The sequence below is a fragment of the Chlamydotis macqueenii genome, chromosome 1 (genome assembly GCF_036417535.1).
Source record: "Chlamydotis macqueenii isolate bChlMac1 chromosome 1, bChlMac1.mat, whole genome shotgun sequence".
Lineage (NCBI taxonomy): Eukaryota > Metazoa > Chordata > Aves > Otidiformes > Otididae > Chlamydotis > Chlamydotis macqueenii.
The window spans coordinates 64,690,637-64,714,228 of NC_141556.1; the positions used below are offsets into that span (position 1 = coordinate 64,690,637).

General features: G+C 40.4%; 1 protein-coding gene across 2 annotated transcripts in view; it reads left to right on the forward strand.

Moving 5' to 3' along the window:
* The window catches only part of DGKI (diacylglycerol kinase iota), a 224,958-nt gene that overhangs the window by 179,702 nt on the left and 21,664 nt on the right, over positions 1 to 23,592 (forward strand). For both annotated transcript variants that reach the window (XM_086740487.1, XM_086741315.1), the window contains one exon: positions 13,589 to 13,614. In XM_086740487.1, the coding sequence (XP_086596613.1) occupies positions 13,589 to 13,614 (26 nt within the window). The remainder of the gene's footprint in view (positions 1 to 13,588; positions 13,615 to 23,592) is intronic.

Here is a 23,592-nt window from a genome sequence, read left to right on the forward strand (position 1 = left end):
CTTGTAATAGAATTAGAGCATAGGAAAATGCAGTGTCTGTTTATACTGGGCTCTCTCTTTTCTTTCTCTTCTGTTGTCTTAGATACTTTTACAAATAGCTTGTAAGGCACCACTCTTCCTACCTTGGAGTAGAGCATGAGAAAGTTTGGCCTAAAGCAGTTCTCCACCTCTTGCTAGGAAAGTGATATTAAAACGGAGGAGGCATTAGTGAAAGGAAAGATGCAGACTCAAAGAAGAGGAAAAGTGATGTGAAGAGAACAGAGAATGATTCAGGGAAAGGTAAACATGAGTTAAATATGGAAAGTACTTTGAAGGAAGCAAAAAAAATTATAAGAATATAGCAAATGGCTAAGAAACTGTTTTGAGGGAAAGCAAAATCCTGGAGTGAGACTGAATGATAAAAAGTGATTTATCTCAGTGTGGGGTCTGGTCCTGTATAGCTCTCACTATTGTCAGCATGATGCAGTCACAATACTTAAAATCTTGTGTGCATTCCAGATAGAGGGTACAATTTATCCACCATTAGGAAATCTTCTTTTCAGTAGCTGCTGTAAATCTTCCCCTGCTGCCTCTTCTGGAGACTTTCTTGACAAAGAAGGCACCTGTTAATTTTTTTTTTTTTACACTCTAGCACCCAGATGTGGTAAATAATGAATTTCATGTACTTTATATTCCTGTTATGAATACCAATTCTCTCCATATACTTTAAGATTTTAGCTGTCTTTAGTGTTTTTGGAGATTTTCAGTGGGAAAAAAAAATGAATAATTATTGCTTTCCTTTGGAATTCTACCTTGATATGTGCCAGTGGTTCTGAAAAGATGTATTTCTGCCCTTTCTCATTCCCTTAAAAACTTACAATGTAGCAATGAAAATCTAGACGAATTCTGGCATTGTTTGAATAGTGTCTTGAAGCTTCATTTCTTACCATCCAGAAAAAAAAAATCAGCCTGACAAACAACAGGAAGGCTCTTGCAAATGGTGCAATTTGGCTGACCAAAAGAAGCATGTTTTCAATGGGAGATCCCTATGTTTTTAAAATCTAATCCTTCCAGAAATAGTTTGAATCTCTTGTTTTCTTTGTATAGTCAGTTCAGTACAGAGCTACTCAAAACCAGCATAGTTCTTTTTATTTTGTGGTACAATAATTGAATACAAGCAAAAACTGGAGACTGTAATACTGCGGACAGAAATAATTCCCAGTGAAATTCATGCTCTTTCCAGATTGACAACAAAGAAAAATCTTGTTTAGTGCCCAGTGCTGCTTTGCAGCTTGTGAGATTTCAAAAGTTGCTTTAAGGACAGCTACTGCTACTGGTATCTGTTACTATTTGGAAGCTAATTTGAGTGTCCAACTTTTACAATTTTTCTAGAAGTCTTCCTTTTGGAGCTGCTTATACAGAATCCTCAAGTACAGCTGCACATACACAATATATATGAATTTGTCAAATGATTAGCCATGTTTGTCATAACTTGGACAAACATTAATTCACTTTCCCCAAGCAATGTCTCCAGTACTAGTGATGTTCATCCTGTCATAGGCAGGAGAAGGGAGTCCTGGACATGTTTGATTAGTAGGCACATCTTGACTCAACTTGCAGGAAAAAGAAACGCAGTTTAGAGAGGAAAACAATGCTAAAATCACAGGGGATGGAGAGGAATGCTGCACCAAAATATCTTTTCAAACACTGGCCCACATGAGAGATGTTTTTGGTATATCCTGAGTGTATCACGTACAGACTGTGTACAGACGTTCTCAACTTGGGATTCAAAACACTTTGTTTTACTTCACCCGTGTTGGTACCATCTCAGGGATGGTTCTGGGCATGGGAAGATCCTGGCATTTTGCTCTGATGTGAAGATACGGAAGCAGGCCTAGGGAAAGCGTTACCATGTATAGTCCCTGCTGTGTCAGGGGATGAGGCATGGCTCTGCCGTGATTGCACCCATCAGGCCTGAGGGCTCTTTGCAAACAGTGAGAGTCAGATGGTTCTGGAAACTGTTTAACATGAACCTGCAGCAACTTCTGGTGTTGCCTTTAAGTGACTAAATACATGGAAAAACTTATTTAATCATCTCTTCCCCTGTTAATTAGTAGAACTTTCATGTCACTACTGCCAAAATCTGTCCTTATCTACAGAGAACTGAGGTGTAGAAAAATCATGGCTTTTACTTATTAAAGTTTCTGCAAGAGTCATTAGTATTTGGTACTTACACATCCTTCTGGCAACCCCTTTCCCGGTAATACTGAGCTTTAAGACTTCATCTTCTGCTTCTTCTCCTGCTCCTGTTAACTGTAATTGGAAAAGGAAGAAATCAGAATTTGGTTTAGATTTGCATGTGTATGGCCTTATTTGTGTATGCGAGTGCAATGCAAATAGAGTTTGTTTTCTTCCAGAATTAAGTCTCTAGCCTTTGCTGTTGAGGCGCTGAATTGCTAAGGGGTTTTAACCACAGTAGGCACATCTGATGAGGTGGGTTTGTGTTTCTGCCCCTTTAGTGTGACAGATAGTACATCCTGTACTGCATCCTGTAGGATGTTTGTTTTGTTTTTTTTTTTTTTCTCATCAGTATTTGTTACCAAATAATTTTATTATTCAGAATGTAGCTCCCCAGAGTGGATTGGGTGGCATTTTAGCTTCCTCTTTTCCCACCCACCTGCCCCCAAGCCCTCAAAATGAGAGCTCTTAATGATTTTTGTAGCATCTCAACACCTGATACACAGCTGAGGAAATTCACCCTGCTGACAAATTATTTTGGCAGACAGTGACATGCAAAACACTCCCACGCACCATGAGACTACAGATTGGCTTCTTTAGAGAGATCTTGCTTCTTGACTGGCATCCCGCTTTCCAGAAGGGAAATGCAAGCAGTCCAGCTCTCCTCTTCTCCATGGGGTATTTCAAGCAACAGAATACGCACGTGCTTGACAAAGGGACCTACCTACCTGAATGTTGAAAAAGTCAACTACCACCTAGCTTGAAAATGCTTTCTGAATAGTTCCAGTAGATAAGAGGATGAAAGAGTTTTCCAAGTGGAATGTAAGTTTTTATTTGTTGGAGTGTGTTTAAAGGATGAAATTGATGTTGACAGAGTACAGATAGCTGGGTGCTTTGGTTTTCTTTAAGTTGTTTACCATAACAGCTATAAATCTGCTTTCCACTCTCTGGCTGATAGCCAAGGCAGAAGTAGTAGAGTTTTTTATTTTTTTCTTTTTTCTTGTTACAACTCTTTCTTTTTCCTTTTTTTTTTTCCCTTTGCTTGCGTCCTTGCTTGCTTACTTTAGCCTCTGGACTGAGAAGCAGAATCTGTGCTGAAAAGTAAAGCAGCTCTGCAGCAAAGAAGGCAAGGGAACATATCAAAGCAATCGCTTCTTTTCTGTTTGGCTGGATAAAAGAAAATGTCATTTGATAATTTGATCTTTAGGGCCTGCTGCTTTCCTGCAAGCGTCAGGCATGTGGTAACTGTGCCTGGCAAGAGAAGGGTACAGGAGAGAGTGGAGCAGATGATGCCACTGTAGAATGTGAATATTCCTCTCTTCAGCTTTATGGAGTGGAAATGGTAGACCCATGGCCCCCAGTGACATTAAAGGCACTGGAAGAGGGGCTAGCTGGGTTTATTAGTGTGATACAGGATGACTGACAGAAAGAAAGCTGGTATTCTTCTGGGCTTTCTTTAAGCACTGTTATAAATATAGGGTGAATATCCTCCAGCACAGCAGGCTTCCAGTCCAATAAAAGTTGGAAAAGAAGTGAAGCTTGTAGTTTTAGGTAATACGTATGTCTGTATTTGTGTGTACTTTTTACTTATTTATAAGAGTTGATGTAAGACAAAAAAACCCCAAAACATTCTGGTCCTAGTTTTCTGAGCATTGCACAGGAATAGCAAGCCTGTGCCCATGTGCTCTGTCCCTGCCATAAGGAGCTGCCATCTGCTTGGAGAGGAAACTGGTTCTTAATGTGCTCTCACTCAGTACCAAGCTGTCTTACCAGAGCCAAAACTAATAAGCTTCAGGGCACGGGTATGAAACACAGGCCTGTACATATGTAACGTGCACATTGGAATGCACACTATCCAAGCTTTCACACTAGGGCATCTCATAATATGCATTCAGACAGTATTTATTGATAACCCTGTTCATATTCTTAAGTTCTGGTTTAACAGGCTTGCAAAGAGAATAGAAATATATTTAATAACTGCTGTAGACTATCACACGGAAGTACTACTTCGCCTGAGTTGACAGTGTTAAACTCCAAAAAGTCAATCCTTTGCTGACTTTCTCTAATTCTTCAGATATCTGCATATTCAGATTTCAGCTGTGACTGGAAACTGGAAAGTGTCAAAATACCATGCAACAAAAAGGTAGAGATAAAGCATAGTCATGGGAAAAGAGGTAATCTTTTGAGGTTTTCAATTTAGTATTTTGGGCCCACAAAGTTTAGAATGTTTGGATGAGGCTGGGAGCAGTATTTTGACATGACTCCTTGAACGAAAGGTGAGATTTTTCCCTAGAGCTACTTGAAAAATAGCTTGGTGAGCTGTTTTTGCTTGGTGGAGGTATGCATAAAAGAATATTTCTTTTCTTCTGGAAAATGTTGCTTGAAACAGAAAGTACCTGTGAATGTGGGTTGGATTTAGTGTGCTTGGATTAGGGAGATATTCTCCAGTTCCTGGGAACTGCCGAACGCTGCTCTACATGGAGCTGCCCTTGCCTTTCCATGTCTGCTGTGCCTGTCCAAGTCCCCTGGCTGCAGACTTATACGCTGTGTCTTCTTAAAAGGCCTCACAAAGGATTTCTCAGGTGAGAGGAGAAACTTCTGAAAGCCTAAAAGCTTTCAAATGGGGAGGGAGAAAAGCTGTCCCTGCTTGCTTGCTGCTCCTCTGTGCTGGGAAAGGAGCACTACAACCTGCAGCTTTGTCTTGGTAGCTGAGGCTGAGCAAGCGTTTAGCAGCTCTGGCACAGAGATGCGTGCATGGAAGGGAAATACATGAGGAGCAGGGCCGTAACACAGAGCCTTGCTGAGGTTCCTGGCAGTGTTGATGCCCACGGGCAAGCAGGGACAGATGGACCTGGATAAATTATGCCAAGAGCTGAGATCAAAGAGCCAGAGGTGGCTTGGAGCCAGTGTGACCCTGACTCCTAGACTCTTGGTTCTGTGCCAGACATCTAAAAGTGCAGCACAAAACCATATCTGAAACTCCCATTACAAGTTTTATTCTCCATTAATTACTCTATAGCAGGGGTGCAAAGGGCTCAGCAACTCTGCTCTGCCTCAGACCTGTGTGTTATGCACCTTAACTGAGGGCTTTTTTTTTTTTTTCCTTTAAAGATAGCAAGCGAGGATTGCTTATTGCTTAGCACTTGTGAAAATCTGGCCACTTATTTGTGCACGTAATTGCAAGAATCTGTTTCTGAGGGATTCCTGTGTTTCAATCTGTCTTCTCCCAAAACCACTAAAGGCTATTTATCAGAAGTCACTGGTTTGCTTTGTGGTAACAAACACACCACTTAAGGTAGCTTCTAAATTGTTTAGAAACACAAACTGGCCTAAGATTATTTGGGTGGTGTCTGGAGACACCAAGCAGCTGATGTGCTTCATCTCCATCTAGTCTGAGGGCCACGTGGGATGTGACTTCTGAATCAGAGTATACCTGGTGTGCTTGCAGTGTGGCTGTCATGGCTTTTTTTGTTTAGCAAAATAATTCCTTTCTCTGGGTTAAACAAAAAAAAAAAAAAAAAAGTCATAGCACCTCTGGGTTAATCTTTTTTTTTTCTGGAAAAAGTAAAAATACACAGATCCATTGTTGAGGAAAGAGGTCAGATGATTTTTTTAGCTAATTGCACCTAACACATTTTTTGCTTTTCATGTAGGAAGTTAAGGCAGTGCATATCCCCATCTCCTTTAGTGCCTGTCCCAGGTCTTTTTGTGTAGCTTTTAATAAAGAGCTGTTTCAAACAGCATCCAGTCCCTTGACAGTCTGTTGTTTCACCAAGATATTTAGTGGTGTGGCTAAGTCTTGCTTTATTTTTCTTAGGGTTAGACCCACGTCAGCTTCCTTTTGCCTTTTCCCTCCCAGATTTGTCAAGCAACTGACAAGTAGGTCAGTAAGGATTTAAAAAATTTAATTCAAATTTGGAAATGGAAGAACAGCATTTCAAAGAGACTTGGGCCAGGCCCTCTTCAAAATGTATGTCTTCTGCTCCCCTGGGATACTTTGGTGTCACATGGTGACAAGAGAAAGAGAGGCCAAGTATCAAAAAAACCCCAAACAACAAACAACCTGTGATCACCATACAGTGATCCTGCTGGTCATTTGGAAATACCTACTTTTTCAAGGAAATAACAAGCCAGCTTTCTTAGGTCATGTTTTGACCTTGATTCCAAGGTAGAACTATCTTTTGCAAGATAAACACTTTAGAACATTTCTCTCTCTTTTTATTCTAATTCTTAAAAAAAAAAAAAAATCAAAGTTAAGCATATTTGGGTTTACGGTTTATTTTGCAATAAAATCTTGTGTTCACTTGTTAAGCAGCTATTCCCAGGCAACTCCTCTGGGTGTCAGTACGACTTTAGATATAACTGCATTGTGGTGTTCTTTCAACGCATTCTGCAGTGGACAGAGAAATACGGTAAATAATAGCAAGAGATAAGAAGTTAGGCAATAAAGAGAAAAGATATGAAACAATATAAGGGACACAAACATGCCTGAAATGCAGCAAGGAATACATCTGAGCTGCCCTTGTTTTCCTAAGAATCCCCAAGCTACATTCCTGTATATTGGAGGGCTTGTGAGCAGCCTGGGGCAATGGTCTACGCGCACGTAGAGACTGAGGCTGCAGAAGGAAGCTACAGAGGTGCCAGGAAAATATAGAAAGTATTTTTACCTTCATCAGAATTAGAAAAAAAATAGTCTGTCCAGATTGCCGTTACAGATTAACAGGACATGTCCAAACAGACTTCTGCAAAATAATAAATAACTTGAATGGAATTTTTTAGATTCAGGGAGCATTCCTGGTCAGCATTTTCCCACGTGTGTGAGACAGTATGGCCATTGTCCATGAGAAATATTTGAGAGGAAAGAGTGACAGGAAAGCTGGGGTAGTAAAAGCAGAAATCTTTGTAAGGAGATTCACAGAGTTGCAGAAAGAGTTAGGTTGGGAAGGACCTCTGAAGGTCATCAGATCCAAACCCCTGTTCAAAATAGGTCCACTTAGATGAAATTGTTCAGAGCCTTGTCCAGATGGGTTTTGAAAATCTGCAAAGCTGGAGATTCAACAGTCTCTCTGCACAACCTGTTCCTCTGATCACCTACATGGTAAAAAAAAAAAAATTCCTAATATCCAGTCTGAATTTCCTATGTCCCAGCTTGTGACTGTTGCTTCTCCTCTTCTTTCTTCAAGCAGACTCTGGCTCTGTCTTATTTATACCTTCCAGTTAGGTAGCTGCAAGGAGGAATAAGATTTTCCCTGAGCCTTCTCTTCTTACTGACCAAACCCAGCTCCCTCAGCTTCTTCTCATATGCCCTCACCACCTCTGCAGCCCTTTGTGGAACTCAGACCAGTTTGTCAATGTCTGTCCTGTTTTCAAGCCTCATAATTACTGAGTAAAGGGTAAAAATCGCTTCTATCTACCTTATGGCTGTGCTCTTGCAAATATAGCCCAGTATGTTGTTGGCCTTTTCTGTCCCAAGGAATTCTCCTGACTAGTGTTCATCTTGTACTCCAATTAATACCCTACATCCTTTTCTGCAAAGCTGTTCTCCAGTTGTTAGGCCTCAAGCTTGTCTTGTTGCATGGGTTTATTCCTCATGAGGTGCAGGACTTTGCATTTGGCTTTGTTGAACTTGCTAAGTTGCTGCTAGCCTGCTTTTCCAGCCCGCCAAGGTCGCTCTGAATTGGGCATGTATAGGCTTAAAGTGGAAGTGTGGTGAAGGTCTCAGTAATTCTTAAGTTTTGGGGGTTTTTTTTGTGTTTTTTTTTTTTTTAAATCAAGTACCATGGCAAAACATGATGATGCCCAGGCTGAGCACTATCTTTAACTCTTGTTGGTTGCTTCCAACTAGGAGATGCTGAGGGATCAGGAAAGCAAGCAGTTCTACCTTTCTGCCAGTAAGATACGAGGCACTGTCTGCAGCTGGGGCTGCAAGGGACTCACCAGTCCCAGAGGTGCTGATGCAGGTTGCTGAACTAGGGGATTTCCTTACCTTTATTTTTAAAATACTTCATGCACTAAAAATTTTCTTCGACTGCAATCAGAGAATATATGAATAAATCCCAGTAGGGATGCCACTTTCGGTTCTGAAGAGATGTTCACACAAAATGAGAAGGAATGGGTTTAATCTGAAAGCTCTTTCCCTCCCCTCATTGTCTGCTAGTGTCAGAATGTATTTGAAAATTTGCAGGAATACATTGCTTAAGCAGGGCAAAAGGGGAATGGTCATAAAAACCATCAGAATTGCTGCACACAGATTGTTATTTGGCCTTTAAATTGCAAATGGCTGGTTTTAAATAGGCCTGGTGCAGGTGGTTTCTGCTACAGGTTTATTGATTAAAATAGCTGCTTTACATCAGCTCCAGGTTTGTTTCTCCAGAGGCTTTTGTCTTCATGAATAATGTACCCATTTGCTGATATTTTGTTAAAATTCATCTGCTGGAGGCTGGCTGTATTTCTCTAAGTTCCTAAGCCTCAGTTGACTAGGCTCAAAATTGTGACGGTCCCTGCCCCTCCCTCCTTAGAAATGAATGTTCCCTCTTCCACCCTTCCAGTGTTGAATAGATCTAGTGCTTGCATATTGGAGAGTGCACTTGGAAGCAGCTGTGAGCATTTGGCTGTGTGGGGAATGCTTCTCTGATACTGAAGGCTGTCTTGGCTATACTGGGGATTAGATTTTTTGCAAGCAATTGATCCAAAGCCTGTAAGAGTGAGTGGAAAAAATCCAGTAACATTTGGATCAGACCATTAACTCTGAGGCATAGTGCTGTGTTGGGTGAGCATGTCTCATGCCTTTAGTATTATAAGTCTTCCAATTTGTTGGAAGCATCTATTGAATGTATGAGTAGGGACTTTTTTTACATTATTAGTCAGGCTTTTAAAATGCATTTATAAATATTTGTACCTCATTTCTTGTAAGAACTTTCTGCATTTTGTGTTAAGCACAAAAGGTTTGGCTTTGTTTGCGTAGGGAGTGGTGGAACTGGGAATAAGCAGCTTCCCCTTGCAGACTGAGGCTTCCAAGTGCTGTTGTTATCTCTTCTGAGTAGACCTTGCCACTCTGCAAGAGGAGGAGAACACTACTGCAGGACCAACAGTGAAAGGAGGAGAACAAACAGCACAGAAAGAAAACAGGTGATAACAGATGAGGGGTAATGTTTTTAAAATAAAGGGAGGTAGATTTAGGTTAGATATTAGGAAAAATTTTTTTACGATGGGGGTGATGGAACACTGGAACAGGTTGCCCAGAGAGGTGGTTGATGCCCCATCCCTGGAAACGCTCAAGGCCAGGTTGGCTGAGGCTCTGAGCAACCTGACCTAGTCAGGGATGTCCCTGCTCCTTGCAGGGGGGTTGGACTAGATGACCTTTGAAGGTCCCTTCCAACCTTAACCATTCTATGATTCTATGATTCTCCCTTCTGATCCCCTTCCCTATCATCATTGTAATATTTGTCTTCCCCTTAACTAGTCACTACAGCAATAGCTCTTCATAAAGAATCTGTCAAACCAGGGTAGGAGAAAAGTCAGATTAATGCCTTTGGTGAAAATATTTGAAGTTGGGCATCCCTTTCACACTCACACGTGGGAGAAGAGTATTGTTGGTGGAGGAGCTCATTTAATCTCATGATGCTGGAAATGGAGTCAGTAATAGACAATCTGGCCTATCTTTACTATCTTGAGGAGGTGGGGGTGTGGTGAGCCTTTCTTTTTATCAGATAATTTTACACCAAGGTAAAACCAGAAAAAAGTAACAGTTGATATATACATATAAATACATATATACATATATATATATATATATATATATAAAGCTATTCCATTCTGAAATGTCCAATAAATGGATATTGCAGTGCCTGAACCGCTTCCTGAAGATTTGGGAGTTTTATTTGTTTTATTTTGTTTAACCAAGTTAGTGTCTTCAAGATTTCATTTGGCAAACTGTTTTGACCCAGGTGGGACCACAGATCTTGACAGCATATCAGTTCTTCTGAAATATCTCTGATTTGTCTCTGCTTTATTTTTTTTTTTTTAAGGCATGGAAGTTGTGAGAATGATAACTTGCTTCTTTATGACCATCAAACACATGGCTAGAATCACAGCCGGAGGGCAGCTGACAGGTGCTAGGTAGATGGTTACTGTATGGATGTTAGCAGCTGAGAATCTTCCCATCTCAGGACACCCGCCTGGTGACCAGTGCTGCCATGGTATATCCCTCACACTTCTTACAGACCTGAGAGAAATATGTGTGACCAGAAACATGAGCATCCACTGGATATTTTTTGTGTGTGTGTGTCAGGAAACCCTCCTGTGGCTGTGGAGTGAGTGAATGTGGTTTAAAGCAGGTCATTAGACTGACTTTCTTTCCTCTCTTAGAGCCTGTCATAAGCATGGGGTAGACAAGACAATGCATAAAATGCCCAGCACTATCAGTGTGGACTTTGCAGCAACCTCACTTCCTTACATTATAAGTACAAGCAAGGCTCCCCTTGGTGTAGTGAGGCCAGTACTTGAGTGGTTTGTAAAATCCCTCTGCCTGCTAAGAAATATGGCTTGAAATTGTAGGAGAATGTTGAAGGTCCTCTCCGCTCTGCCAAAACACTTTATGTCACTAATGGAACAAAGGAAGCCTAGTTTATTGCAGTTGAAACTTTGGTATCTCCAGTGGTGGAAGTTCTTATTGAGGTTTTCCTGTGGCTGAGGTATTCAAAACCTCTCTTAGTTGCTTTGCAGCTATGTCAGAAAGTTTGAGCTTATCCTATTGTGTTTCCTGGTGAAATCAGGAATTGGCTGTCCAACCCCTCTGTTAACAATGGGTGAAATGAGCCAACAAGCCCAAATTTTATTAGAGTGAGGCAGAGAGGTGTGTATGTACACATCAAGATGCTGTGATTATATAAACCTTATTTTCTCAGCATACCAGGCTACACAGTTCCAAAAACATGTTTGATGAAGCCTTTCAAATGAAAACACTGCTAATAGCAACAGCAGTATCTGTTAGATTTCTTACTGTTCAACCACTGTGTTCAAGGTATTTAGGAAAACAGCAAAGGTACATGCAGTAGTATTTTGAAAAATACACACTCATTTTGGGCACACTAAATATACACAAACATATTTTTCATCCCTCCCTTCAATGTTTTAATTGAAAAGGCAGTAGTATTCTAATAGCCTCTCCTGTTGTTGATGCTTTAAGGAACTAATGACATCTGTTTTATCAGGCATAAAGAGGAGCCAAATTATACGATAATCTGTACTGTTTATTTTATTGTTTCAAATAAAGATCTAAAAGATGATGAAACTGTGCAATTAAGAAACAAAAGAAAGGAATAAATTATACTGATGCTGTGGGGTACTGTGTTAGCAATGACTGGAGAATCAGGATAGGCAAGCTAAGGAACCTAGTGTGACTTCTTTATGTAAAAATATTTTTAAGTACCTGATAATTTGCACCTCTTGATATGGCCCATTCTGCACTGATTGACCTTGGAGGACACATTGTGTGTTGAGTTAGACCTTCAGAAGGGCTTCTGCTGGGGCTTGTGGAGGAAGGCCTGTAACTAACTGGTCAAAGCAGTGGGACAGTATCCTAGTGATGCCTGCTAATCCTCTGGGTTACCTGCATTCCTACTGTATTTCCACAGACACAGCTGAAGTGCGAGGGCAGAGCTGGCCTGGTTGGCAGCAGAGCAGGATATATGCCTAGGATGTTCAGCAACAATCACAGGATTTAATGGGAGTAGAGGATTAATTAATTCTGATCCATACAGACACATTGGCTTCTTGCACAGTCAGAATCTTAATTAGGCAATCACATTTTTTCCTTTCACAGTGACCATTGCTCCAGCTGTGCTGTAACTCTTTCCTCTCTTTCTTTGCAAATCGCTCTCTTTTTTAGAACTAAAAATTTGCATACCTCATTAGGAAAGTTTCCTTCTTTTCTTTCCATCTTTCCTGTTTGCAGCCACATATTTGCATATCTGCTTCTGATGTCCTATAATCCCTCAACCTTCATTTTCAGACCCCTGTTATGGAATGAGATCATGAATCCTTCCTCAGCTCCTTTATTCCTCTAAATCTAGGGTTTCTAACCCTTCTTTCCCCCCCCTCCAACCCCAAGCTCCTGCTGACTCAGTTAAATATACATGTGCTCTTTTCCCTTTGTTCCTTCTTTTCCCTTCACCCCTCTGTGGCTGCTTTTCTCATGTCAGCTTTGATCTGCTTGCTGGCAACACTAACATTTAAAAATCTTTAGTAATTTGTTATTTTTGTACATTGGTGCAAAATTAAATAGATCTTAGAAAGGAAGCATGGGTTGTCCCATTCACCGCAGGAGCAAAGCCTTGTTACCTGCGTGGGAAGGCTATATATGCAGTTGAAAATCTTTGCTGGGGAAGTGCTGAGGCAAACGTCCAATCCACTGTGTGCTGTCTATCCTGTCTAAATAGCCAGTGCATATCCCAGATTTGGCTGTACAGTTAGCACCAGTTTTGCTAAGCCAAGCTACTGTGGCAAAGGGAAAAATGGAGGGCCAATACTTTACAGCTCTTTATGTTCTTTTGTTGTGAGTGCTGACCAAAATAATGAGGAGTGTGATCCTTAGTGATGGGAGATGTGGCACAAATACGTGGAATTCAGTGGGGTCCTTCTGTTCATCAGCAGGGGCACTGAGAGCTCCCTCATGTTTTATAACCCTTCACTCTGCTGGAATATTATCAGAGGCTTAAGCCACTGGTTAGAGTATCTTGTAACTCTTGTGTTGCTGCTGTCATGTTGCTTTTTACTGTACTTACATCTATCCAGACTTTTTTTTTTGGTCTCTTTATGTTGCATTTGTGAAGATGGCATGGACTGTTATTAATTACGACTAGTGTTTTATGCTAGACACCACATTGACTCATGGTTAGAAAAATGGCCACCTTAATGACTGTGAGTTCCTGTGAAGCTGTAATTTCCTCAACCGTCCCTAGTTGTGAGGTTTCCTCCTGGCTCATGCTTAATTATGGTCCCTTCAATAATCTCTGGAGGATCAGGACTTTCTGAACAATAATGTCAGCTATTTCCAACAGTAACAGTAGCAAATAAGTTTTTTGCCAAGTACCTACAGAAACTCTTGGCATGAGTGCTTAACAGTGCAGCTGCCAACTGCTTTATGGAAGTGACTCCATACACGGCCACTCTGGTCTGCAGAACCTGCTGCTAGGGTAGGTCCCTGCCCTTTTCTGCTCTCTTCCTGTTAGATGCCTTCTAGCCCTCCTTTCTAAGGAATAAAGAATAAAACCTTCAGATTCTTCCATATCCCATTCCCCACAGTGACATTGAACCTTATTTTTGGTCTTTTGATACCAAAGATTGACTGGACTTTGTTGTTTTATTCCAGGTCGCCAGTCTCTTCAGAAGATCAAGGTAAGATCTGTTTCATCGATGCTAGTAGCATATTAAAAAGGAGACTAAAGACTAGCTAGTAAGCTGTGTTTTAACACAGTTGTGGTGGAGAAAATTTACTTTCTAACAATGCAACTTTGATGTTGCTGAAATGTTGTTCACCCTTAGACATCAAGTGCTTGTTAATTTAATTAATTTATCTAGAGCTGGTAGAAGTTAAGGCTGTGTTGAGTTACTTGTAAAATGAATCTTGCTTAACTAAACTGAATGATTGCAAGTTTGAAATTTATTCATGGAACTGCATAGGACTTCACCTATGGAAAATTATGTGTGAACTTAAAGGATGATATATGCTTTTAATGAAGATGAGCTGATATCTTATGACTTTTATAGGACAGGACCTTTGTAGCAGAGGAGAGTGTACTACGCTTTAAAAACTTGAACCCACATTATCTTGGGTTACTACTAAAATCGGTTTGGTAGAACGGTATGGAATTTAGTGCAGCTAGGAGCTTCTACACGTAAAAATCTCATGGCTTGAGTAGCCAGAGTTGCAGGTTATAGTTATATACTTGCTCTGAAGGAGACTAAAGGATCTGATCTTTGGCTATGGGCTAAAGAGAGAGTTAGCAGTAACTGGCTGGTTAATAACTATGACCAACTTAGGTACTTAGAGCTAGGTGGTATAAATAGCCCTCTAGAGTACGTTGAAGTATGGTTGCATTGTTACTGAAATCCAGAGGCATACTGCAAGTGAGTAATTGCACTGATAGAGTTGCACAAGGAATGGAAAAAAAAAAGGAAGGGGGAGATTGTATCTGAGAGGGGAAAGTTCATCATGTAGCTCTGAATCTGGAATATTATTTTGGATCACAAAAGAAATAAATATCTATTTCCTTCTGGCATTCAATTTGTATTCAGTTACACAATCAGCAAAATTTCTGGACAATACAATAAGTATTCAAGAAAAGTCCAGTTGGGGAATAGTAAGGACTATTGCAAATGGAGATGTAAGGAAGTCTGAGCCTGGAAGTGTGTCACTGAAGTATGTTCGCTTGGAGTGTGGAGTGACTAGTTAGGTATCAACCTACGTTGTCAGTGGCTCCAGTGCCAAGATCTCTTTAGTCCAGTATAGTGTCTGTCAAACATACTGTCATTAACAAATTCTCTTCCATCTCCTTGGTGTGTCATTACTTAGTAAAGAAAGTTATAAGGAAAGCCATAAAAATGGACAAATGTGTCAAACCAAAGATTTATCTAGCCCATCTAGTCCATTCCTAGTGTCTGATAGCAGAGGATCCCCTGAGAAATAAGAGCATAAGAATGGCAGAAGTATACAGTTTGAATTTCCTACTGTACCCTATCAACTTCTCGTGATTTACAGCATATTGACTTTGTGAACCAGAGATAGTTTTCTTGTTTAATAGTTCATCTGGTTTTTACTATGACCACAGCTTCTCAATATAAAGTACTGGAGACATGTGAGAAGTTAACAGTGTACTCCCTCTCTCCAGCCTTCAGAAGAAATTTGAAAACATTATGGTTTAATACACTATTTCAAGATGTGGAATCAAACTGCTTGTTGGTGCTTATGCTTGTTAGTGATAGACTGCTCTTGCTTTTTCATTTCTCTTGCATTTATTATCTTGCTCCATTTTTATCTATTAATGGCACAACAGACAGTGTAAATGTATTTCTTTGTATTTCTTTGAACTTTAGTATTTCCTGCTGTCATAATGCTTTCCTTCTTTCCACTATTTTTAAACTGTTCTAGTTTTTCACAAAATCTTCCTGTTTGCCATCTACCATCTGCTGCCAGGGTCTGGCTTTTCAGGTTTGATAAACATCTCTGAATAGACTCTTCCTTCCCTTTCTTCCTTTTCTCCCGTAAGAAACCTCCTCTGAAATGTGGTGTGAAAGGCCTGTGTTCCCTTGACCAATTAGTGACGTGATAGTTCTAGTTATTAGAAGTTTTGTGTGGAGTATCTAACTAGATTTGTCATCCATGTAAATATGTAGGAGCTTCTCTCAAGCACAAAAGATTTCACATGCCCCAGTGACTTTTCAGAAAGAGAGGTCCAATACTTGGATTTCCTCTCTCCCACTATGCCACATACAGACCATAGTAAATGAGCACAGTACTAGAAGGAAAATGTGACAAAAGTGATGTAACACAAGCTGTTTTGAGCATAGGAGGTTTTCAGTCCGCTTTATGTGTGTGTGGAAGCATCTCAAATTAGTTTTAGATCTGAAATCTCTTATCTAAAGAAAAAAAAAGAAAGGGTCAGGAGGGAGCTGAAAACTTATCTCTGAATTGCCTGTCTTCTATAGCGTTTATGCAGACCTCTCCTGGTGTATTTCTCTTGAAGTAGGTATCCAGGAGTCAGTTTTGAGGCTCTTATTTTAATTAGTAATCGTTGCTCAACTGTGTGCCTATTCAAGATGTTAAACATTCATGCATAGTTTTACAAGGCAATAATGCTTTGGGGTGCACTATGGGGCAAGATCCTACTGTAGAATACCCTACCCTCACTGACATCACTTTATGTCCTGTGTTTCAGCTGCTCTTCCCTGTTATAGAGCACCTCTAGTGCTGATTTTCTGATTATGTGATGTATTGGCCATTACTGAGAAAAGCCACTTTCACTGCTGTGTTGGATCTTTTGGTTTAACCTCCCATTTGGTCCCTGATCTTTATTTTGTTTGCTTTAATCTTCAGTCCTCATTTTTTCTTCTACTGTTTCTCTGTGTTTTTTTTTCTTTCCATCATCCTTGTCTTCCTTTTCAATATCTTTTCCCCTTGACAGTGAAGTTGCATTCTGCATAGATTCTCGCCTTGTGCTCCTCACTTTGGTTTCTGAATTAATGTCCTGATTCTCCTCCAGTGTGGACTGCCTGCTTCAAGCATTAGTTGCAAGCAGTAGCTGCAGCATCTGTAGTGTAGTAAAAGAGTTACTAGCAGAATTAGCATCTAATGTGAGTGGCACTTCCATTAATCCCTGACAGGACAATGCATTATGCTGTCTTGAAGAGATGGTGAGGATAAAGCACCATCTGTCTGAGGCTGGGCATCTATTGAACAACTGTGAGAGCACACAATGCTCCGTGTTGTGGACACGTGTTCAAGGCACCTTTATCAGTTACAGAACAGAGCTATTTCAATTGGCATAGAAAGGGAAACAGTACCACTAGAAAATCCCAAACTTCAAAAGACAAAAAGCAGACCTCTCCAATATTTTATAAGGTTTGTGTCTTTGTTCTTTTAACAGGTAGTTAGGAAATACATAACTAAAGAGTGAAATCCATCTTCTTTCCTTTCTTTTTATTTATTTTTTTAATTAAAAAAAAAAAACAAAAAAAGCAGCCAAAACCTCTAACCCCCAACTTCCCTAACTGACTGACAAAATGGAACAAGCTAAGTAAGTACCAAAGCATAGTAGTTTAGACAGGGGATTAGGGTGATGGCTGTGAATTAAATGGAAGGGGTACCTGTTCCATCAAGTGGGCCCCAGTGCAGCCACATGCCCTGCAGTCTTGGAGGAGAATGGTCTGTCTTTGAGTGGTGGGACTAGCTGAAAGTCAACAATGGGCAAGTAGCAGGCTCACAGAAGATCTAGTGGATGTCATGAGGAAGGCAACAGGCAGCTCCCCTGTTGGTGAATGGTACCGCCTGCTCTATTTTCACTTTATAAAAATCTCAGTCTTATGCTCACGAGGACTGAAGCTGTTGTACCCTACTGCTTCAGATATAAGAGGTTATTGAAAGAAACCATATCCATTGTTTCTAGATCAGGTATGGTACTGTGATGGGAATGGAGACTTCTAATGCATTTCCTGGCCAGTACACAGTCATTCCCTGATTATTGTTGGGTGAATGGTTGAGGTTTACCAAACCCTTCCTCCATCCAGGACCAAGCAGTACTGTATGTATGTATGTATATACACTGTATGTATGCTAGATCATGCCCTGCCCATTCTTATTCACAGACGACCTGCAGAAAGCTGTCTACAAATTTTCCAATGCTAATGCATTGAATAATATTCTTATATTTTACATTACCTTTGGTCTAGCTTCATCTGGGTTATCTTTACCATTCTTTGGCTACCCTGTGTAACTGAGTTGTTTGTTTTTCATCATCACCTGAGCAACTGAGGGAAATCCTCTTTAAAAAGAGTACAATGAGTTCCTTTTTTGTCTTCTGAAAAAAAAAAATACCAGAAAGCTCTTGAGTGGTGTGCGGACGTTGTCATGTTATTTATCTAGTGGCTATGTGGAGCTGATGAAGCTAAATACTTGTTTGCCTAACTTCAAACACAGGAACCTTGCCTTTTGTGGAACTACTCAAAGTTTTAAGTGGCTATACTAATGCATCTCAAGCAGCAGTCAACCCCAGTGCTTAGTCCTTATGCATCTAAATTACATTCTGATCGGAAGATAGAAGGTTCAAAATATTTACCTCTGTGGTCTCTTGCTCTTCTTGTTTCTCTATAAACCCACAAAGCTGGGCTTTCTGCCTTGTTCAGTTCTACAAATGTGATTTTTTCTGTATCAGCAAATTTCTAGCAAGCTTGGCTGTTGTTAAACTCACTTGTTATTTGTTTTCTTTTTTTCCTGCAATATTGTCCTGATGAAGGACGATATTTCTCCTTGGAAAGATGAATGACGACACTCAAAGATCCTTCAGATTCTGGCAGATAGTGATTCCATGACAATACTTACAGTTATCCAGTCTGGATATCCTGTACTTAGGAGGAATTTGTGCAGAGCCAGAAGTGCATTGGAACTGAAGTGGGTTTAAATGGTGTCTTTCAAATTAGCCTCTATTAGAAAATTTTCCACAGGGATTGCTTGGCCCAGATTCAAGCTGGAAGCTTGGGGTGGGAGGTGTAATTCTGTCTCTAAATGTCCCTCTGGATGGAGAGAGCTCCTGTATGAATTATAAGGAAGGGACTGATCAAGTGGAAGGCAGGGGCAGCTCTATCCCATACAGTAAAATGCTTTGCTATGCAGTATCTGCTCCTGCCTTGGAGGTAGAATGTCCTATGCATTCTGATATTTGTTCCAGTGCCATCTGCTCCATTAAAGAAAGAAAGTCTGAATACATGCAAGGAGGAAGATGGCTGTAGGAGCCCAAGAAAATAGCACAAGAGCTGAGAACACTTCCTGGGGCCTCCAATTGTTAGGATTTCCTGTTGTCCCTGGTGGCTTCTGGGAACATGGACTTCACTCTCTCAGCCTCCTTTCTTCTTTCTGGAGCCACTGCCCACTAGTCTTGCTAGTCATAGTCTGCAAAGGGATGTTCTCCTCAAGAGGTTTTTTAAGCATCGTGCCATCCTGAAGAAAAGGATGAACAGGGTACTACAGATGAATCCAAACATCTCAGTGCTGGTAGAATTTTTTAAAAAAAAAAAAAAGGCATCTCTGTTTTGTACACTGGATTCCTTCAAAAGAGAGTGATGGTTTCACGCACCTCCAGCTGAGAAGCTGTATTCTTCAGGGTGCAGCCCTGTTGTTGCAGCCATTTACCTAGCAACAAATTGAGATGTCTTGGAATGCTTTTCTGAATAAACCAAAGACAGTACAGTGGGGGGGCTCCTGACTGCAGGTATTTATTTTGATTAATTAGCCACTTTAGGAAGAAAGCCCTCCTGGATAGTGTTTTGAAAGTGTGTCTGTGGCCAGCTGAGCCAACAGTTGCTTGGGGATCTACTCTGAGTTTGTTCATTTACTTCTCAGCTCAGCAGAGGCTGGTATTGATGTAGACCCATGGTCCTGGTAGCAAGAGAAAGCATTTTGTCAAAGCACTTCTCTAGGGCTGAGGGAGGTTCTCTCTGCCCAAAATGTTTAAAAGGTGCCTACACCCCACTTCTCATCATATCTAAGCAAGCTGAGGGGTTAGTAGGAAGCTGGGAGGAAGAGGTCTGGCAGATATGGGTATCTGAATGAGTAATAGAGGAAAACTGGGAAACATTTATTTCCAGGTAGCCGCTGCCATTGTACCTTTCCCCTCAGGAGGAAGTAGGAGTAAGGAATTTGTTGTCTGAATCAGGGCACCTATTTTCAAGCAGAAGCCCTGGATAACCTTGCAACCTACTTTGCTCTCGGTTTTTGTTTCTGATGGAGGCTGCTCATGGTCAGATAACAGTGGCAACTTGTTAAAGGCACTGCAGCCAGCTTGCGGTGGCAAAAACCTGAAGGGAGTGTGTTGGGAATGCCTGTGATAGTAATGGCCAACCATTTTAGGGAAGGAGGAGGAACAGTGTGGCCCACAATGTTCCTTTTTTTGCTATCCTTTTTATTTTAAAATAAAAAGTAAATCATTGCTTAACTATTTTACCTAGAATTCTCTTCTTGCCAAAGTAATGCCACTGTATTGATAAAGCGACTGCATTAGTCAGCCAAAGTCTTCCCTGCCTTGTGTTCGCGCTCAATCAGAGACGTTTTCCTCCACCACATCACTCTTGAAAATTACATTAATTGTTCCTTTCTTGGCTTAAAAATAAAAATACTGGAAGGGAAAAGGAAAGAATAAAAGTGATGATGTCTGCCAGATGGTATTTAGTTTATCTGCAACTGTTCTTTGGGTTTTTGGACCATGCACAAAGAAAGTCCTTTTCCTTTACGATTATCCTTTCCTTTTGTAAATCTGAGTTAAACGGTTTTACAGGAAAAGTTCGGCATTAGAGTCTGAATACTTCCACTCCTAACTATCAACTGCACTCTCAGCTCAGCACTAGTACCACATAAACAATTCAGCGTGGACTCTAATTGGCATCAAAGTACCTTTAAACCAGTCTGACAGTGCAAATGGGGCCTTAAAGGCAGCTCGAGTGTAATTTACATCTCCTTGAAAGCCTCTTTATCCTTCCAGAGTTGTATGAAGGGACTTCTGTGTAAGTGAGAATTTAGCCTTTCTTTCCCTCCAGCAAGCCTGTGTTACTGGGTTGGTTTTTTTCTCCTCTTAAACAGTGGTTTGATGCTGTGTATTGTTTGAATCTAAAATTCTTAAAAGGAAAAGCTTTGTACTGCATATTTATAACCACCTGAGTAACGGATGATTTTTTGCATGTTAAAATTTTTATCTTATTCCCAAGTTAGGCAAACAGATGCAGTCAAAACTGTGTCAGCTCTCTCTTTTGAATCTGCACAGGATGCAGTGCTTTTGTAACTAAAGGACAACCCACAAATGTTTAGAAGGGCTTTCTACCTCTTTCTGCAATCCTAGAAATAGATGTTATTGAGGTATGACTTATTTAGAGGGCCAGCATGCTTCAAACGTGTCTCTCAAACCACAGGAGAATGTGGCTTATGCACACTTTTTCCTGTACAGATGGATTAGCTCGAAGATGCTGTGCGAAGGCCTTCATAATATTCCCCTCGCTGAAGAGGCGTCCGTGTCTGGCTGCTGTTCAGCTGATGTACTTTTGAGCTTTTGGTTGCAGCATGTTGCCGCACTGTCGGTTTTCTTGGTCTCTTGGGAGCATTTTATGCTCTCAGACTCTTTGTTTAGTTTTCTTGCATGGAAGCAGCTCCTCACAGCATTGCTGTCGTGAGCTACCTAGACTGGTGCCAATTCTCTTGGATTCCCTAAGAAGTCTAAGCCTTTCCCAAAGCTGAAATCCTGTGGGGAAATCTTGTTTACCACCTGTTTCTTTAGGACGGTGGGTAGTGGCGGCAAACAGATATATTTTGGAAAAAAATTAAAAATCAATGAGCCTTTGCTTTAGCCAGCACAAGAGATACTATGTTGTAGGCAGGAAGCCCCTAAACTGCATGTATTTTTGCTGTCGTGTTTCCATCACGGTTTTTATGTGGTTTTTAGCCTGAAGCAGAACTCCTCTAGCAAGTGCAGAAACCTTTCCCTGTTCCCATGCCAGAGAGCTGCTTCAGATGTAGACCTCCAGCATCTTGTTTTTCATGGCTGATGTTAGATTAGAAAGAAATGGGCTGACACAGAGGGCTAGATTTTCTAAAATGGCTAGTGAGAGACTTTTTTTTTTCTTTTTGAGCTATAATTGCATTTATAAGTTGATGTCTCTTCAAGCTTACAAACAATCAAGTTCCCCATCAAAATGCTCCTTGTTTAGTTAGAATGCTCTTTCTTGAGCACGGAAATGTGAGACTCTGTGATTGTCCTGGTCTGTTAGCCATCTTTTTGCTGAGGATGTTCCATTTTGATTGCTCAGCACCAAAGTTTAAAAATGGTGCAAAAATATTCTTCTGTTTGGTGCAAGAATTTTTTCCTTTTACAATATATCAGTTTTAGTTCAATGTGGAAGCAAAAATTAGCATAAAAGGAAAAAAGATGGAGGTAAACACCTGACACAGATATACCCAAGAGTCTTACCGTCAAACAGCGTTACCAAGCTTTACGATCAGGCAGATTCCCCACCAGTACATGGGCTGTATTTATAGGGTATTCTTATGAAAATTGACATTTTTTTTGCCTGGACACTACTTTTCCTGTGCACAGCTGTAAGGAAAAATTCGGTCCTGATGGTTATGATAGCACCAAATGTTTCTATTCTTATCTCGGCATAAGTTGTGTGCACTGTTACAACAGGCTCCAAAGCAGGTAAATATCCCTTATAGGAGCTTGGTGTTGCTTTTTTTGGCCCAACTGTTTAGCTTGTATACAGGGACCTTTGCCCCATTCTATCAGGAGGAAAATTTGATTGTAAGAGTCAGACAGCTGTTACTGTAAAGTCCTTTTTCAGTAAAAACAGAATAAGTTATTTTCTTGTGCAGGAGTCCAAGCAAGTCTACCTAGTGGATATTTTGCTTTTGCTGCTTTTATTTTTGCTAGCCTTTTGCCTCTTTTATACAAACAAAAAAAATTTAACCATTTATTTCTGGGTTTTTTGCCAGCATCTAGGAGACCCCTCAACCCACAAAACTTAACTTCCGTTTACTTTTTTTCATGGTCTTCAGTAGTTGCTTCCAGTACTTGCAGGTGCATAAAATACATGAGGAAACATTTAATTGCTCCTTCCACTTAGCTTAGCTTCAAAGAGAAATGTTTAAGCATCATCAGCTTTGGTGAGACCTGAGATTTTCTGTAGATCAAAGACCTGTGAGCTCACAGTCATTCCAACGAAGCGTTATTAATTTTGTAATTTAATTTGTCAGTTATGTAGATATTTCAGCGTATGTATTTTAAAGGTGGTTTTTTTTTTTCTGTAACTTTAAAAGCAAATTAAATATTGGAAAGAGGTAAAGGGTTTGTAAAAGCTGAAATGCAGATTTGCAACCTTTCTTCACCATGGATCCCTGAAAGTTTTCTATGGGACTGGAAGACCCTTCAGAAATACCAAATGTATGCGCTGCTCTGTATCTTAGATGCTTGTTTTTCATAGCCATCTCAGAAGGGAAGTAGTCCACAAACCAGTTCCCTGTGATGCCCTCCATCCCTTTCATCTGCAGGCCAAGCTTGAAAATCATGGCTAGAGTAGAAAAAAAGTCAGTTCTGTACATTTCTGGGTAAGTTATGTTACTGTCAGTTTTTCGTATTAGGCTTGATCTTTACTAGATTGTACAAAGCTATTAGAAGCAAATTGTTGTTTACAGAGAAAAGAATGTATTTCTGAATGATAATCTACATGGACTTCATGCTTACTTGAGAGTGTAGCTTTTTGAGTGATTGAAATAGAAGTTATTACTGATTTCTATAAAACTAGTGGGAAATTAAGAACAAGGGCTTGTTTTCTTATCATTTCTGTAATGCTGATCTTTAACAGCTCAGAAGATTCCAGCTGTGTAAAAACACTCTTCTAGTCAGGGTCAGCTTTTAACTTCTCAATGTGTAAAACAGTAATTACTTTAAATTTCTGACTATGAATTTCACAAAGTCTACAACAGCAATAAAGAGCTGGAAATGTTCTGGAAGCTAATGACAGGCCAAGTTAATTTTAATAACTTTCAAGGAATTTGATGATGTCACCTTATGCTGCAGTTTCTTCTTCATTCTCAGCTCGGCAGGCTTTGAGCAAGGCAGTATT